A 17,583-nucleotide genomic window follows, 5' to 3' on the forward strand; every position below is an offset into this window, starting at 1 on the left:
GCAGAAACAACAGAAGAAACCTTACCTCCATTTTTTGTTTTGTAAAGTTAAGGGGTATTTTGTTGTTGTTTTAAAAAGATGTATAGTGTGTGTGTGTTTGCATGCATGTATGTGTGTGTACCACATGCATGCCCGGTGGCGTGGAAGTCAGGACTGGGCATCTGATCTCTGGAACTGGAGTTAGAGATGGGTGTGAGCTGCCTACCATGTGGGTGCTAGGAATGAACTCAGGTCCTCCAAAGGAACAGTAGGTGTTCTTAAACTGTTGAGCCATCTATCCAGTCCCTGACTGGCTTTAAAATGAGCCGGGCATGGTAGTGCAGGCCTTTAACCCAGCACTCAGGAGGCAGAGGCAGGTGGATCACTGTGAGTTCCAGGCCAGCCTGGTCTACAAAGCAAGTCTAGGACAGCCAAGGCTAACACAGAGAAACCCTTTCTCTTGAAAATCTAAAAAATTAAAAAGTGTTTGTGTGTTTGTGTGTGTGTGTGTGTGTGTGTGTGTGTGTGTGTGTGTGTGTCAGGTGATAACTTTTAATAATCAGTCCTTGCTTTTCACCTTGCAGGATCTCAGGCATCGCGGCAAGCCTGTTTATTGGCTGAGTCATCTCATCAGCCCTATGGAAAAGATTTTTTTAAGGTGGGCAATGGTGGTGCATGCCTTTTATGCCAGCATTCGGGGATGCAGAGGCAGGCTGATCTCTGTGAGTTCGAGGCCAGCCTGGTCTACAGAGCAAGTTTAGGACAGCTGAGGCTACACAAAGAAACCCTGTCTCGAAAAATCAAACGTGTGAAGCCAGGTGGTGTTTGTGCATGCCTTTAATTCCAGCACTTGGGAGGCAGAGGCAGGTGGATTATTGTGAGTTCAAGGCCAGCCTGATCTACAAAGTGAGCCCAGGACAGCCAAGGCTACACAGAGAAACCCTGTCTCAAAAAATAAAACAAAACAAAAACAAACAAACAAACAAAAAAGAAAAATCAAATCTATGTACACACACACACACACACACACACACACACACACACACACACACACACACAACCATCAAACACTTCACAAAGGATGTTGAGTGCCCAGTCACCCTCACTGCTAAATGTGAGAATGTCATAAGCAGGAAGGGACTTCAAGCCAGAAGTCTCAGCCGGGCGTGGTGGCCCACGCCTTTAATCCCAGCACTCGGGAGGCAGAGGCAGGTGGATCGCTGTGAGTTCGAGGCCAGCCTGGTCTACAAAGCGGGTCCAGGCCAGCCAGGGCTACACAGAGAAACCCTGTATCGAAAAACCAAAAACAAACAAACAAACAAACAAAAACAAACAAACAAACAAAAAACAAGCCAGAAGTCTCATCTTGAGACCCTCAGCAGTTTCAGCGTGTTCAGACCCTGTCTGTGGTTTCCTTCAAAGCCAAGCAGAAAGCTAGATGTTCCAATCCTCAGAGGCAAGAACAGCTAGAGGTTCCATCCAGCTCCTGGCCTACCCCTCTTCTAGAAAAGCAAGCATTGCCTGGCTGCCATGGTACAGGGCTTAGAAGACCAAGCCGAGCACATCTCACACCTCTCAGGGTTTTCCCATGGGGGAGGGGTGCAGGTGACATCACCATCCTGTGTGCTGTATGGAGGGAGCAGATCAGGTGACTAGTGGGCTGACATCACCTCTAAATTCCCATAGCGCTTTTGCCAAGTGTTGTCCTTTCTGTCCTGTTCTTTGAGCCTAGGTTGGACTTGAACTCGCAGCTCTCCTACCCCAGCCTCTCAAAACTGAGCAGTCACCATCCTTTGTGAGGCTCCTCGGCTGGGGTCTACCCAGGTGTTGTTCCACCTTATAAAGGAAAGGAATCCTGATACTAGCTATACTGTGGAAGAACCGTGAGGACATCATGACCATCAGAACAATTAGGACAGTCACAAAAAGGCAAAATTCTGTTGGACTGTTTCTGAGAGTTAGCTAATCTAGAAGTTTCACTCAGAGACAAGGGCTGGGGTCACTCTCAGGTGCTAAAGTACTTACCTTGCACACACCAGTACCTGGGTTTGCCCCCCCCCCCCCAGAACTCACATTAAAAAGCCAGACACAGTACTGTCTTTGCAATCCTAGTGCTGGAAAAGTGGAGACAGGCAGATCCTTGTTGGCTAGCCAGCCTACCTGGTGAAATCCAGATCAGTGAGAGGCCCTGTGTCAAAAAACAAAACAAGCACCGCACAGTCAGCCCATGAGGAATAACACCCGAGGTTGTCCTCTGACCTGCAGGCATACCACACATGTGCACACATACAAATACCTCAGCGAGTGCAGAAGTGGCTAGTGGAGTCCGTGATAGTGTGTGGTTTGTTTCAGTATGTAAGTTCCAGACTCCACCACACCACAGTGGTGATGGTTGAGCACCGAATGACTTAATGCCACTGAAATATGTTTTTTTTTTTTTTTGAGACAGGGTTTCTGTGTAGCCTTGGCTATCCTGGACTTCCTTTGTAGACCAGGTTGGCCTCGAACTCACAGCAATCCACCTGCTTCAGCCTCCCAATGAAATATACTCTTAAAGGGCCAAGATGGAGGCTGGTGAGATGGCTCAGCAGGCAAAGTGCCTGCCGCCAAGCCTGACAACCTGAGTTCAATCCCTGAGACCCAAATGGTGGAAGGAGAGAACCGATTCCATCAAGTACCCTCTGACATGTGTGTACACACACACTCCAGCAGGTGCCCTCTGACATGTGTGTACACACACACTCCAGCAGGTGCCCTCTGACATGTGTGTGCACACACACTCCAGCAGGTGCCCTCTGACATGTGTGTGCACACACACTCCAGCAGGTGCCCTCTGACATGTGTGTGCACACACACTCCAGCAGGTGCCCTCTGACATGTGTGTGCACACACACTCCAGCAGGTGCCCTCTGACATGTGTGTGCACACACACTCCAGCAGGTGCCCTCTGACATGTGTGTGCACACACACATAGACTCCAGCAGGTGCCCTCTGACATGTGTACATAAGCAGGTGCCCTCTGACATGTGTGTACACACACACTCCAGCAGGTGCCCTCTGACATGTGTGTACACACACACTCCAGCAGGTGCCCTCTGACATGTGTGTACACACACACACACACACACACACACACAGACTCCAGCAGGTGCCCTCTGACATGTGTACACACACACACACACACACACACACACACAGACTCCAGCAGGTGCCCTCTGACATGTGTACACACACACACACACACAGACTCCAGCAGGTGCCCTCTGACATGTGTACACACACACACACACACACACACACACACAGACTCCAGCAGGTGCCCTCTGACATGTGTACACACACACACACACACACACACACACACACACACACAAACTCCAGCAGGTGCCTTCTGACATGTGTGTACACATACACACACTCACACACTGACTCCAACAGGTGCCCTCTAACATGCATGTACACACACACACACACACACATGCCTATGCCCACACGCTTTAAGTGCTAAGATGGCAAATATTACATTTTTAACCATCATTTTAGAACTCAAGAAGCATATCTAAAAAGGCTTCAAAGAGTTCCAAGAAGATGTGGGGCCACCACATTGTGTTCCCTCACCTCCTGTGGCCACACCACTGCTGGTGCCCAGCAGCCAGTGCCAGTCCCCACCCTAGGGCCAAGGGCTGCAAAGAGAGATTATGGGATAGCACTCCTCACCCTCATTGGGTCTGACCAGTCTTGGAGCTGGGGTTCCTCCCTGCTTCTCTCCTAGGAGAGTAGTGTTGCTTGGCTGAGAGAATGGGGTCCAGACAGGCAGGGTACTTGCTCACGCAGCTGTTCTGGAGAATGGGTGGGGCTCTACATCAGGTGTGCTCACCCCACACAGCAGGGGCTCACAGGAGACACTGGGTGGAGGGGGGTTTCCTGGATAGTTGGACCTCTTTTTTTCTTCTGAGACAGGGTCTCTATATAGTTCTGGCTGTCTGCCACTTGGTATGTAGATCAGGCTGGCTTTTGCCTCCCAAGTATTGGGATTAAAGGCATGTGCCACCATTACTTTTTATTTATTTTACTTGCTTATTTTTTGAGACAGGGTCTGCCCATGTAGTTCTGGCTAGCACATAACTCGTTATGAAGACAAAGCTGGTCTGGAGCTCACAGAGATCCACCTGTCCACGAGTGCTGGGATTAGAGGTGTGCGCCATTATGCCAGGTTCTTTTTTTTTTTTTTTTTTTTTTTGATCTGACACAGAGCCCCGGCTGTCCTGGAATTCACTATGTGGCTCAGGAATTTACAGAAAGAAAACCTTCCAGAGTGCTGGGATTAAAGGTGTGTCTGGCCTTTTCTTTAATATATTCTTGCTACTATCCAGGTCTGGTGGGCGGGGATTCATCTGGTGGCACTCACGTGCAGGCTGGAGGACAAACTCAGTGGACTCAGTTCTTCCCTTCTGCCTTCATTAGGTTCTGAGGGTCAAACCGAGGCTGTCAGGACTGCAGAGCAAGTGCCATGACCAGCTGCGCCACTTGCCAGTCTCATGTTTGACCCTTTAATATTACAGAGAGGTATGTATAGTGTCTTTGTTCTGTTTTGTTGACAGGGTTTCTCTGTGTAGACCAGGCTGGCCTTGAACTCACAGCAATCCGCCCACCTCTGCCTCCTGAGTGCTGGGATAAAAGGCATGTGCCAGCATAGTGTCTTTGTAAACACAGCAGGATGATGGCAATCTGACAAGGTCCTGCAGGGCACCTGAGGGTTCTCACAGCACCACACACACAAAACTGAATTGTCTCATATTCTAGGAAAAACTCAAAAGGTGTTTTTTTTTTTTTAATTTTCTTTTTTAGCAAATCCTAGCACATTATTAACAACAACAAAAAAATCTGTACATTTGCCATGATACACTTGGGAGGTGAAACAAATAAGATATAAATACAGATATGGATGTAACATGGAAAAAGCCCCCAAAAAACCCCAAAAGAAACAACACCCAATCTGGGGGGACGCAGGGACCATGCGTATCAACTATCTCAGTGGCTGACTGTTTTCAGAGCATTTATTTCTTCGGAACATTGTTAGCAGAATCCTGGTTTGGGGGGAAGGGTCTATCAAAGTTCTAATTTGCTGTCTTTTAAAATGTGAGTTTCCATAAGGGTGGCAGAGAAAGAAACAGAGATGTCTGGGACAAACCTGTTGCGTCACCTTCACAGGTGTTGAAAAGCTAGTACTGAGCCATAGATAAGGCGAGCCCAGGCCATCTGTGGCCACCAGGTCTACACAGCACATGGGTGCACCTGGAGAGCGCCTGTCCAGTGGAGGGAGGGGCAGCTTGCCAGGAAGCAGGAAGTCAGATGAGGGGTCCCCCTGGACAGAGTAGGGGGGTTTCAAGGCCCTGGATAGTCGGATAGACAGGGAGGCGAACACAGTTCCGGGTGTCGTGAGAAGTCCTTCAGGGTCTGGGTGCTTTGAACAGAGTCCTTTGGGGAGGTGGAGGCAAGGCAAGGCAGCTGTAGCTGTCAGGGTTCAGAGAGCGGTGGTGGGCGTAGTTGCCCTCCATGAGGTGGTGGCGGCATGCGAGTCTCCTCAGCATTTCGGGCAGCAGTCTTCAGATTGGGCCCAGAGGACCTGTGAAATGATTGTATTCTCTCTACTCAGATTGAAGAAGGGCACGTGACATTCGAGGCTAGCCCTTTGTGAGTACTGTGAGAAAATCAGGCAATATTCTGGAACTATCCAGTTACAGTGGGGGCCGTGGTGATGATCTGTGGGGCAGAGGATTCCAGAAGGGCCTTTCTAACTGCCTTAGGCATAAGAGAACTCCTATGAAACCCGGCCAGGTTGCACAAGTCTACAAGGCAGTGGCTACAAACAACACTCAGGCATTGCAGTGGAGATGGATTCTCATTAGTGAACTTCTAACAGCCAGGATATTTTTGGTTTTTAACCAAAAGTATGGTCTGGTCCTGCTATGTTTTGAGTCAAAGCCAGTCAATAATAGCAAGTCCCTTAAAACGCACCCCTGAATTCTCTGCAAAGCAGCAGTGGGACAGTTAGATGTGTGAGCCACTCACAACACACACACACACACACACACACACACACACACACACACACACACACACACTAGGGGCCTTCATTTTCAGTGTCTATTTCCTAATACAGTATGGGCCTTTCCCAACCTCCTTATCTTTTTTTTGATTGATTGATTGATTGATTGATTGATTGATTGATTGTGTGAAACAGGGTCTCACTATGTAGCCCTGGCTATCCTTGAACTCATGGAGATCCACCTGCCTCAGCCTCCTGAGCGCTGGGATTAAAGGCATGGGCCACCATGCCTGACTCTACCATTGGGGGTCAGAGAAACAGAGGGCTGGAGAACTCATGTGCCCAACCTCTGCTTTCAGCTCTGCTAGTGGGCTCTGCACTGGAAGAGGGCATGCCTGGAGAAAAATTAACACCCTGAAGAGTCTTTTGCTGGGCATGTGGCTCATATCTGTAACCCCAGCACTTGGGAGGCTGAGGCAGGAGGATACCAAGTCCAAGGCCAGCTGAGGGAAGTTTGCATGATTGTATTAAGAATTGTCATTTGGGGCCGGGCGTGGTGGCGCACGCCTTTAATTCCAGCACTCCGGAGGCAGAGGCAGGCGGATTGCTGTGAGTTCGAGGCCAGCCTGGTCTACAAAGTAAGTCCAGGACAGTCAAGGCTACACAGAAAAATCCTGTCTCGAAAAAGCAAAAAAGAATTGTCATTTGGCTTCAGAATTCTATTCCAAAATCTATTTAGGCAGACTCTACCTTAGCTGCTTCATCAAAGGACCTTCAAAAGGCTAGGCCAGCGGTTCTCTGGAAAGACACTGCAAGTCTAGTTCTCATCCTGGCATTCTGCGGTCACCTTTTATTTAATGCAACCATGAAAACTTTGGTGGCATTACTGATCCTATTCCCAAAGGCAGGAAAGTAGGCTCCTGCCTGCCCTTGTGTTATCATGAGGCCAACTCCAGGTTTTTGTCCTTTTCTTGACCAGACTGTAGCCCCACTTTTGACAAGATCTCTGAGACGCAACCTAAAGACACACACACACAGCCTTTCTCAGTGTCAGATGGAAAACAGATGGGGGGCGGGGCTTCTTGTCCCATCTGACCACACTCTAAGAACATAAGCATAAAGAACACACAGCAATACCCCAAACCAACCCCCAAGTCTGTACGCATTGAGAAAAATCTGCTACTGTGTACCGAGCACTGGCTAAACAGCTCTGGTTCCTAAGAACTGTGCCCTCCATGGTTTGTTTGGTGATGTCAGCAGGTGGTGCAAGACACGTTTCAGTATGGCTCTTCACTTCTCAGTCCTTTCGTTTCTAGGGAGACTGCATAACAGGCCTTGCTTCCGTTACATTCAATACCAGCAAAATTCTACACAGAAGCTGGAAGGGACCAAAATACTGATTGTAATAAATTATGTGCGGCCTCCTCGAGTGGACTAGGCAGCTGATGGGGCTTCTCAGAGGCACCCCCAATGTGTGTTCTGCACAGACTGGCACGGCCACTAGCTGTGTGTGGACACATCAGAGGAGGAGCTGCTGTTGCTGTTGGTGGTCTGGGCCCTCTTTATATATAAGTTCAGCAGCTTCATCTGCAGAGAGAAGACAAAGATGAATGAACAGGGGAAACCAGCAAGAAGCAGAAGGACCCAGTGACTGTCAGAAAACAACTGGTACCCAGAACCCCAGCTGGGGTCCACGTAGCAGACACTGATGGCGTGCTGTTGACTGGGCAAGGAGGTCAGGGTCTGGGGACAGTGACACAAGGACCAGTAGTAGGGGCAGAGACGACACAGCACAGGGATAAAGACCCAGATGAGCACAATGGTGCTGCAGCTGCTCCTTCCTCCAGCTCCCCTCCTACAGACACCTACTGATGCCAGCCACACCCAAGGTGACAGTGCCTGACCCCACAAAGCCTAGCATGACCTTGGTTTTGATTTTCCCCAGTACTACAAAAAGCAAAAGGAAAAAAAAATCTTGTGGGAGGAGGATAAGTTGAAGCCAGTTTGGGTCTCAGAGCCACACCTTTATTTTAAAAATCCCAAAACACTGTGGTCATGAGGTGGTTCAGTGGTTCACAGCACTTTTCCTGAGCCCGAGGACCTGAGTTTGAATTGCAGGACCCATGTGGTGGGAAGAGAAAAACCAACTGAGCAAGCTGTTCTCTGATTTCCACACATGTGCCATGTAACATGCATGTCCGCTTACACACACACACACACACACACACACACACACACACACACACACACACAAACACACGATACTGGCAAAGGAATGGCACAGAACTACAGAAGGAAACCTTCACACAGATGCTCAGGGGTTTTGAAAACAGTGTTGAGACTGTGAGGGAAAAAGGATTATTTTTCATAGCAAACAATGTTGGCTAGCTCTCAGCCACAGAATGAAGTTTAACCTTACCTAACACCATAGACAAAAATTAACCCAAATGGAGCCAACCAGGTACCTGATAGCAGAGGAAGCACAAAGACAATGTGGTTCACATACACAATGGAATTTTTTTTCTGCCTTGAGAATAACAAAGTTGGGCTGGAGAGATACCTCAGAGGTTAAGAGCACTGGCTGCTCTTCCAAAGGTCCTGAGTTCAACTCTCAGCAACCACATGGTGGCTCAACCATCTATAATAAGATCTGGTGCTCTCTTCTGGCATGTAGGCACACAATATAAGTAATGAATAAATAAAATCTTAAAAAAAAAATAGAAAAAGAAAGAAATAAAGAAAGAAAAGAAAAGAATAACAAAGTTAGGCCGGGCGTGGTGGCGCACGCCTTTAATCCCAGCACTTGGGAGGCAGAGGCAGGCAGATCGCTGTGAGTTCGAGGCCAGCCTGGTCTACAAAGCGAGTCCAGGACAGCCAAGGCTACACAGAGAAACTCTGTCTCGAAAAACAAAAAACAAAACAAAGCGAGTCTAGGACAGTCAAGACCACACAGAGAAACCCTGTCTCGAAAAACCAAAACCAAACCAAACCAAAACAAAACAAAAAAACAAAAAAACAAAGTTGTGTGGTTTGCAGGAAAATGGATGCAATTGGAGACAATCATATTAAGGGAATTAAGCCAGTCTCAGAAAGACTAGCACTTTTCTCTCATATGTGGCTCCTGGAGCTGACATGGGAGTATAAAAGCATGTACATAGGACAAGACATTGAGGCAGAAGCAAAGGCGTCTGGGGTGGGATCACCAAGGGGACAGATTGGATGGGACAGAGAATCACAAACCTAAATCTAAGAGCTCTAAGAGCTGAGAAATCTGAAACTTTCACGTGTAAGCTGGACAGCAGCGCTTCATGACAGGGGATGTGGAGACGGTTTCTGGAATGGGACCACAAAGGTTCAGGCAACAACAATAACAGCAAGAGACCAATTTATTCCTTGAAATAAAAAATCGTGTGAACCAAGGAACAATAAACAGAGCAGGAATCGAACTCACACGAGGGAAGAGGCATACGTAAACCATATATTTGAGAAAGGGCTGGGTAGTACTTTTGGGTTAATTAATTTGTAAGTCCAACCCCCTTTATGAACAGGGCCTTGATGGTGGTCACTGTGGCCAAGCCACCTCTGAATCCCTGTGGAGGGTGAGGGCGAGAGGAGCAGGGATCTTGATCTTATGCAAGCTGTGTGACTACCACGACCATTTTTTTTTTATGAACAGTTAAAAAAGCAATCGAAGCCAGGTGTAGTGGTGCACACTTTTAATCTCAGCACATGGGAGGCAGAGACGGTCTGATCTCTGTGTTTAATGCCAGCGTGGTCTATAGAGTAAATTCTAGGACAACGAGTGCCACATAGAGAAACCCTGTCTCAGAGGGAAAAAAAAAAAGCAATCTGATCAGAGTCCTGGCAGGAGGGAGGAGGCAGGGTGGGATTACCTGGAGACTGGGTCAGGTAAGGTGAATCTGTCTGTCTGTCTGTCTATCTATCATCATGTTAAGGTATGGCCAATGCATCTATCAATACACCTACCCGCCCATTATCCATCCAGCAGCTCACGTAACTCAGGCTAGTCTCTAACTCCCCATGTAGCTGAAGAGGATCTTTAATTTCTGATCCTTCTGCCTCCATCTCCCGGGCACCGGGATTACAGTTAGCTCGTGTGTGCCCTGGGGTGGAACACAGGGCCCTGTGCATACTGAACAAACACCCCGGCCCTCACAGCAACTCATCTGCGCTCACCTCTGTCCGTCTGTTTTCACAGAGTATCTCCTCTGGACTGTGGCTGGCTTTGTCCTCGGGGACATCAGGCCATGTGTAGAGCCCTTAACGGTAATGACCTTACAACTGAGGGGAGAGCTACTAGCATCGAGGTGGAGGTTGGGGTTGCTGCCTATCAAACCTCTGACATCACACAGCTGAGCTTCCACAAGCAAGTGGTCCCCAGGGATAGTGGGGAAGTGGCCAGTGGCACCCTGGCTATGCTTCATTCCAGTGGTGTCAGCGTGTCAGCTGAACTGAAAGGAAGCACTGCCCTACAAATGTCTTCTCAGACAGGGAGCAGGGCACTCACAGCAGTCAGTGTGCATCCTGCAGGCTGGAGGGGGTGGGGGAGGGATGAACACTCTTGCCCCCTACGGCATCCTGTCTTGGGCAGGGCGCACAGCTGCCTGAATTCTGGCGAGGTGATGCCCTGGCTATGGTGCTGCTCCTCAGCTGTGCCAAAGAGGCAGATTAGCTCGAAACCCAGCCCCCTGGGGAGCTCCTCTCAAGAAGCAGGGCCACATGCCCCTAGGTCCCTGCGCTTCACTGGCATGCCAGTGTATGGAGCAGTGCCTGAGGTACAGCAGGGCGAGGCTGCCATCCCTACTGCTCATGTCCACAGGCACTCCATTACAACTGCAGTTTGCTCAAGGATGAGTCAATTGTAACCTGTGTGTGTTACTGTGTGTGTGTGTGCTCGTGCGCACACACATGCATATGTACATGCCACAGAATGCATGTGGAGGTTGGATGTCTCCTTCTGCCTTTACGTGGATTCCAGGGACTGGAGTCAGGCTGCCAGGCTTCACGACAGGCACTTTAACCCACTGAATCAACTTGCCCACCCCGAGGTAAATATCTTTAGCGATTCTGGCGAGGGAGGGTGAGTGGGGGGGAGGGGGAGAGGGCAGGGGGTGAGGTCAGGGAAACCTGGCTTCTCAGCAAGGTTTTCTTCCTTCAGTAAATATACTAGAAGGTAGGTTGTCTTTTCAAAAACAGTTAGAATGGCCTGTGTGTGTCATTCAGCACCACCCTCCCTTGGCTTTACTGTACAGCCAGTCATTGTCACCTTAGGGAAAATGCCTTCTGAAAAGTCAGACTGCTAACCACACCCAGGGAAGAGAGCTCTGCCACCAAGGGGCTCACGGTGAGCTGGCGGCCCAGGTGCGGGCAACAGCAGGTAATACTATACATACCTTGCTCCCCGTGAGCTGTGCGAGGTGAGGTTTCAGATCTTCTCCGATTACGGAATAGATTGCCACTAAGCAAAACACGCTGGCCTTCCGTACACTGCTCTCAGTGTTGTCGTAACCCTAGAGAGCCAAAGGGGAACGGAGAGAGGAAGTCAGATCAAAGCTCTGGCTAACAGTCAGGGCCTCAGTGCTTCCACAGATGCCCTTGGAGTGCAACAACCACACAGATCTGCCTCGGAGGGTCACAAGTGACTGGTGAGCGGGGGCAGGAGGACACGGGTGCCAGTGGGTGCTTTGTTACAAGGTACTGACACTACACATGGCAAAAGGGAGGTGGATTGGAAAGAGGAGACCCCAGGGGAGCTGTGGAGAAGCAAACGCCTCATCCAGACTCTTCCTGGTGGTGGAGCAGGTCCCCTGAGTGGAAATGGGAATGGCTTAAAAGAGAAGGCCAGGGCGACGGTTCAGCAGGCAAAGGTATGACTTATTGCCAAGCTCCAGCGCCTGAAACCGATACCCAGGACTCACAGGGTGAAAGGAGAAAATGGAGCCCCTCAAGTGATTCTCTGACCAACAAGCATGCACATGCACGCGCGCGCACACACACACACACACACACACACACACACACACACACACACACAAATTTAAAAATACTATCACTCCTTCCTAAAAGCAAGACTTCTCTACTGTCCAGGGATTACATGGACTTGTTGTGTTCCCAATGTCCCTCACAAAATGGGGGTCATGTGCTTTGCTACAGCTAGCCATGGAACTGTGCAGCCTTCATGTCCTCCTCTCTGCACGGGATCATCTAGTCTTCAACAGTTAAGTCAAGCAAACCTTTGCAAACAGCATGAAATGGGCCGTTAGCTTCTCTACCTTTCTTCACTGATGGCCCCTCCCCCGCCTGGGACACAGTACAGGACACTGTCGCCTGCAGCTGCTATGTGGCCCTACCACGTCTCATAGCAGGCTGGAGAGCAGGCCCTCTGCAGCAGGGCCTGCCCATCAGTCTGCCCAGCTCACTGCCTCATGTGAAGGAGAGCTTTAGCAAGCACAGACATGGGAGAGCAAAGTACGCATGAAATACACTCCACAGGACCCTTTGGCCCAGGGCTGATCACATGAGGTATGCCACTGGCGTCTGTTGACACAATGAACAACGTATGTTTACATTAGCCAGGAGGTTCATTCCTTGAACCCCAGGGGCTGATTCGGGCTATCGGTTATCTTCTTCTGCATATAGAAGCAAGTGGGCTAACAAGATGTGTTTGTGCAAGACTGAGCCTGTCAGCATCCTGTCACAGGGGTGAGAGAAGGGCTTACGAGGCCCCTGACCCCTCATCCAAGTATGTATAGGCAGTTAATGGTTGCTCTGTGTGTGTGTGTGTGTGTGTGTGTGTGTGTGTGTGTGTGTGTGTGTGTGTGTGAGAGAGAGAGAGAGAGAGAGAGAGAGAGAGAGAGAGAGAGAGAGAGAGAGAGAGAGAGAGATTTTCTTCAATGGTACAGCAGTCAGTGGCACGGTGCTCATCTTCCTATAAATACTCCTGTGAGCAACCCTTATGAAACTCAACAGCTTTTCAAGAAGTATAAATGGATTTCTAGTCTGGTTACTAGCAGTAGTGTGTTCTTGAGATCCTCTGCCACATTAACAAAGGGCACCGCCGGTAGACTATGGATTAAAAAGGCCTTGCTAAATGTGAATACATTAAAACAAGCACTAGCTAGAAAACATTCTATTGTATAAAGCCTGAGGCTTTGGAAACAAGCTAGCAAAAAGTAAATAAAGACATGAAAGTAGAAGAGACCCTCAGGAGAGGAACAGAAAGCAGTAAGACAAAATATATATGTATGAAAAGGCCACGGTGAAACTCAGTATTAATACTATGCTAACATGCCTGCAGTGGTGGTGCACGCCTTTAATCCCAGCACTTGGGAAGCAGAGGCAGGCGGACCTCTGAGTTCCAGGTCAGCCTGGTCTACAGAGTGAGGACAGGACAGGTAGGGCTACACAGAAAAATCCTGTCTCAAAAATACAAAGCCTAAATTGAAAAAAAAAAAAAAGCTAACAAAATACTTTTTAAATAAAAAGACACAGGGCCCAAGGAGAGTTCTGTCACTCATGGCTCCGTTCTGACCCACTCTGTCTTGAGCAGCCTGAGTTGGGCCTCCCTGGATGCGTACCTGCAGCAGGCCTGGGATAATGTCGACAAGGAGCTGCAGCAACGACTCCTTGGTGATCCTCTCCACCACTTTTGTCTGCATCTTGATGGCAGCCAGGTTGATGGGGTAGTCGGCCGTCTGGATGATTGGACACAGCACTTTGATGCACTGCTCTGGGTGGATTGAGCTGGCTAACGTGGATGCGGCTTCCTCAGCTGCTCGTACCACCTGAAACATGGGACCACAGAGTGAGTGATGCTTGCCTCAAGAGTGTTTAAAAAGATCAAATACTGCTCTGGCTCTAGAAGCAAAGACAGTGATGCACTTCCTCCAATACTGCTAAGAACAATTACAAGCAACCTGGGTTGCTGTGTGGGACAAGGCAGTATGGGCCTGGGGGTCTGGGCCAAAACCTTGGCAGGGCGATCTGCAAACATGCCCCTGAGTCCTGTAGCAGCAGCTGCGCCTGTTTTTACAGCTGCACCCACCACCTTGAGATCTTAGCAACGGGGCTTCTCAGAGGTCCCCAGGAGTGCTGTCTTAGAGGGGGACCCCTCAGCTGACTCCCATCAGAGTAGAGAATTTCTGCCATGGAAGATTGGGACCTGAAAGTAAATGCTTTCCAAGCATCAACGGGACCCTCTGACACAAAGCCTGCAGAGAATCAGTGTCTTCTAGACGGAGGTCCCCTGGGAGGTTCGGAACTGCAAGGTGCGGGGGCTTCAGGACGAGGCTATGGTGTGTTTTCCTAGGGAATCTCTTAAGGAAGGAATCTGTGCCCTCAATGCCCATTATCTCATATTTAAATTTTTGTTTTGTTTTGTTTTTGTTTTTCAAGACATGGTTTCTCTCTGTGTAGCCCTGGCTGTCATGGAATCACTCTGTAGACCAGGCTGGCCTCAAACTCACAGAGATCCACCTGCCTCTGCCTCCCAAGTGCTGAGTTTTTAATTTTTAATTAACCAATTAATTATATCCATCCATCCATCTATTTGAGAAAAAGCCTCATGTCTTCCCGAATGGGCTTGAACTCATTATATGGCTGAGAATGACCTTGAACTTCTGATTTCCTGCCTTCCTGCTGAGTGCTGGGATTACAAGTATACACCACCAGACCAGCCAGCGTATACAGTGTTGGGATGGAACCCAGGACTGCACTCAGGGGAACACTGCTGAGTGCTACACTCTCAGCTACCTCCTGGCACTTTAGGAAGTACATACCATGACTGCCATGTGGCTGAAGGAGCAGTGCTGATCTCTGGAGACCCTCCCCCTCAGGAAGATGGAAGCAAAACTAGAGAGGAGGGAGGAAGGGAGAGCGGGCAGTGCTGCCAAGAACTGGAAGGCACTAAGTGTGCTGCCCGGATACACATCCCAGCCACACCCCTTGTAAGAGCTAGTATTCTATTTCCTCATCTGTAAAATGGGGAACATGTCACAGCAAGGGAAAGCAATGGCAAAGATATAGCAGATACGCACAAGCACCTTTGGTAAATGCTATGTGAACAGACAGCAGCCGCACGCAGGCAGGCACTTTCCTATGGAGTATAATGAGAATCTACTGCTTCCCCAAGGCCAGCCCTGGACTGCATTCCCCCACAGCCCTCCTCTCGGCAGCTCAACTTTCAATCTTCATAAAGTAAAAACATAATCCAAAACTTTGATCATCCTCACCCTTGCAAAAAAAAAAAAAGTTTTTTTTTTTTTTTGGTTTTTTGAGACAGGCTTTCTCTGTGTAGCCATGGCTGTCCTGGACCCGCTTTGTAGACCAGGCTGGCCTCGAACTCACAGCGATCCACCTGCCTCTGCCTCCCGAGTGCTGGGATTATAGGCATGCGCCACCATGCCCGGCTGCAAAAAAAAAATTTTATGTGTGTGTGCGTGTTGTTGTTGTTGTTGTTAGGAGGCCTGGACATGCTATGGTATGCATATGAAGGTCAGAGGGCAACTCAGATCAGTAGGCCCCTTTACTTGCTGATGTATCCTGACAACCATGATTTGCTTGTTTGCTTGTTTTTTAGTTTTTCAAGACAGGGTTTCTTTGTGTAGCCCTGGCTGTCCTAGAACTTGCTCTGTAAAATCAGGCTGGTCTTGAACTCACAAAGATGATCTGCCTGCCTCTGCCTCCCAAGTGCTGTGAATAAAGGTGTGCACCACCACCTCTGAGTTGAGAAATCTATCGTCTTTTAAAATATATTTGTGGGGCTGGAGAGATAGCTCAGAGGTTAAGAGCACCAACTGCTCTTCCAAAGATCCTGAATTCAATTCCCAGCAATCACATGGTGGCTCACAACCATTTATAATAAGATCTGGTGTTCTCTTCTGGCTTGCAGGCAGGATATTGTATACATAATAAATAAAGAAATCTTTAAAAATAAAATATATTTGTAAAAATTATTTTAAATTATCCAATATATTAGTGTGGTGTTCATATGAACACCCCAAAAAGTCAGAGGTGTCAGGTCCCAGAACTCGTTACAAGCAGCTGTAAGCTGTCTGATGCAGGGTCCTCTGTAAGAGCAGGAAGTGCCCTTTGCCTCTGAGTGTCTCCAGCCTATCCTACTGCTTTTCTTTTCAGCTCAGGTCTTTTGCCCTTGAGCCATCTTGCTGGCACAGCATCTTTACAGGTGGCTGGCCCTGGAAACAGCATTTCAACTACCTGGGAAGCCACATGGTACAGGGGCAGTGGGGGGTGGGGGATGGTGGAGGTGTGAGTGTACATCCAGACAGACCACTTGGGCCCGGCTAGATTTGGGCTCTGAGGCCACACTGCAGGTTTCAGTCACTTTGGGGCCTTGATTTTTAGGTACTGCCTGCTACCTGAGCCCCAAAATCTTATCTGTAAAAGGTGCAGGGCCACCCTCTTGGCTCCCTACTAGTGGCTGGGCCTTGCCTTCTCTGCAAACAGTGCTTTGTTAGGGAGCATGCCTGATCAGTCCCTGGGTAGCTTCTCCTCTATGGAGCTGTCAAGGGAAATCCTTTAGAGCTACCCTGTCACAGCCATGGCCACCTCATTTAAATATTCAGGACTGGCCATGCTAGTGGCTGGATTTTCATCAGGAAGTTCCCCATGAGAGTCGGCTACTCACACCCAGTATGTGATGTGATGTGGTGCCCATCACTATAAAATGCTCAGGAGGGGTCAGGGGACAGCCAGTTGGTAGAGTGCATGTTACAAAAGCATGAAGGTCTGAGTTGGATTCCCAAAACCCATGTGAAAAAGCCAAGGGAGGTGGCACACTCTTGTAATCTCACTGCTGGAACGAGAGGGTCGCTGGGGCTGCTGGCAGGTGACCAGCTGGGATGAACTGGTGAGCTCCATGCCAGCGAACTCTTGCCTCAAACAAAAAGATGGACAGCATCTGAAGGATCTAGTGTCTGTACACACAAAAGTCCTGGTGGCGGTGCATAAAATGGTCCACACCCCTCATATCATAGTGGACTAGTAAAAGGATCTTTTTTTGTTTGTTTTTGTTTTTCAAGACAGGGTCTCTCTGTGTAGGCTTGGCTGTCCTGGACTTGCTTTGTAGATCAGGCTGGCCTCAAACTCACAGCGATCCACCTGCCTCTGCCTCCCGAGTACTGGGATTACAGGTGTGTGCCATCACGCCCAGCTTGGTTATTACAGGATCTATTTTCCTCTTTATGCACTTTACCTAAGCAAGTTGCCACTGACACTACCCTTCCTGGTAAGGAGACACAGACAAAAATCTCCCCAAAATGTCTTGAGATCAGAGACGTGGCAGTCCCCAGGAAGGAGTGGGCAGAGTGCCACACCGAGCAGTAGCTCTGGCATGGGATGGGGTGCTGTGCACAGCGCTAATACTGCTATAATCATGGCACCAATTACCACTGTTCAGACCCATCGCCCTAGGCTTCCTGTGATGTCCCTCACACATGGCTCACAGGAGTGTCCTGCCCCTCCTTGACCATCCCATGCTCCATCAGTGTGTGCTTTGGATCCTGGTGACATTTTCA

At 49.0% G+C, this 17,583-nt stretch overlaps 1 protein-coding gene across 6 annotated transcripts in view; it reads right to left on the minus strand.

Annotated features, from left to right (window-relative positions):
• Positions 1 to 6,716: 6,716 nt before the first annotated feature.
• Positions 6,717 to 17,583, minus strand: part of CLASP1 (cytoplasmic linker associated protein 1) — a 220,730-nt gene continuing 209,863 nt past the window's right edge. For 4 of the 6 annotated variants that reach the window (XM_084774616.1, XM_084774615.1, XM_084774614.1 and 1 more), the window contains 3 exons: positions 13,627 to 13,833; positions 11,443 to 11,559; positions 7,476 to 7,615 (listed from right to left, as the gene is read on the minus strand). In XM_084774616.1, coding sequence (XP_084630742.1) covers positions 7,529 to 7,615; positions 11,443 to 11,559; positions 13,627 to 13,833 — 411 coding nt within the window. In that variant the 3' untranslated portion in view covers positions 7,476 to 7,528. Of the gene's footprint in view, positions 7,616 to 11,442; positions 11,560 to 13,626; positions 13,834 to 17,583 lie in introns of all 6 variants that reach the window. The other 2 variants (XM_084774619.1, XM_084774618.1) reach the window with 1 other exon arrangement.

This window comes from Acomys minous, assembly GCF_964271855.1.
Source record: "Acomys minous genome assembly, chromosome: 1".
Classification (NCBI taxonomy): domain Eukaryota; kingdom Metazoa; phylum Chordata; class Mammalia; order Rodentia; family Muridae; genus Acomys; species Acomys minous.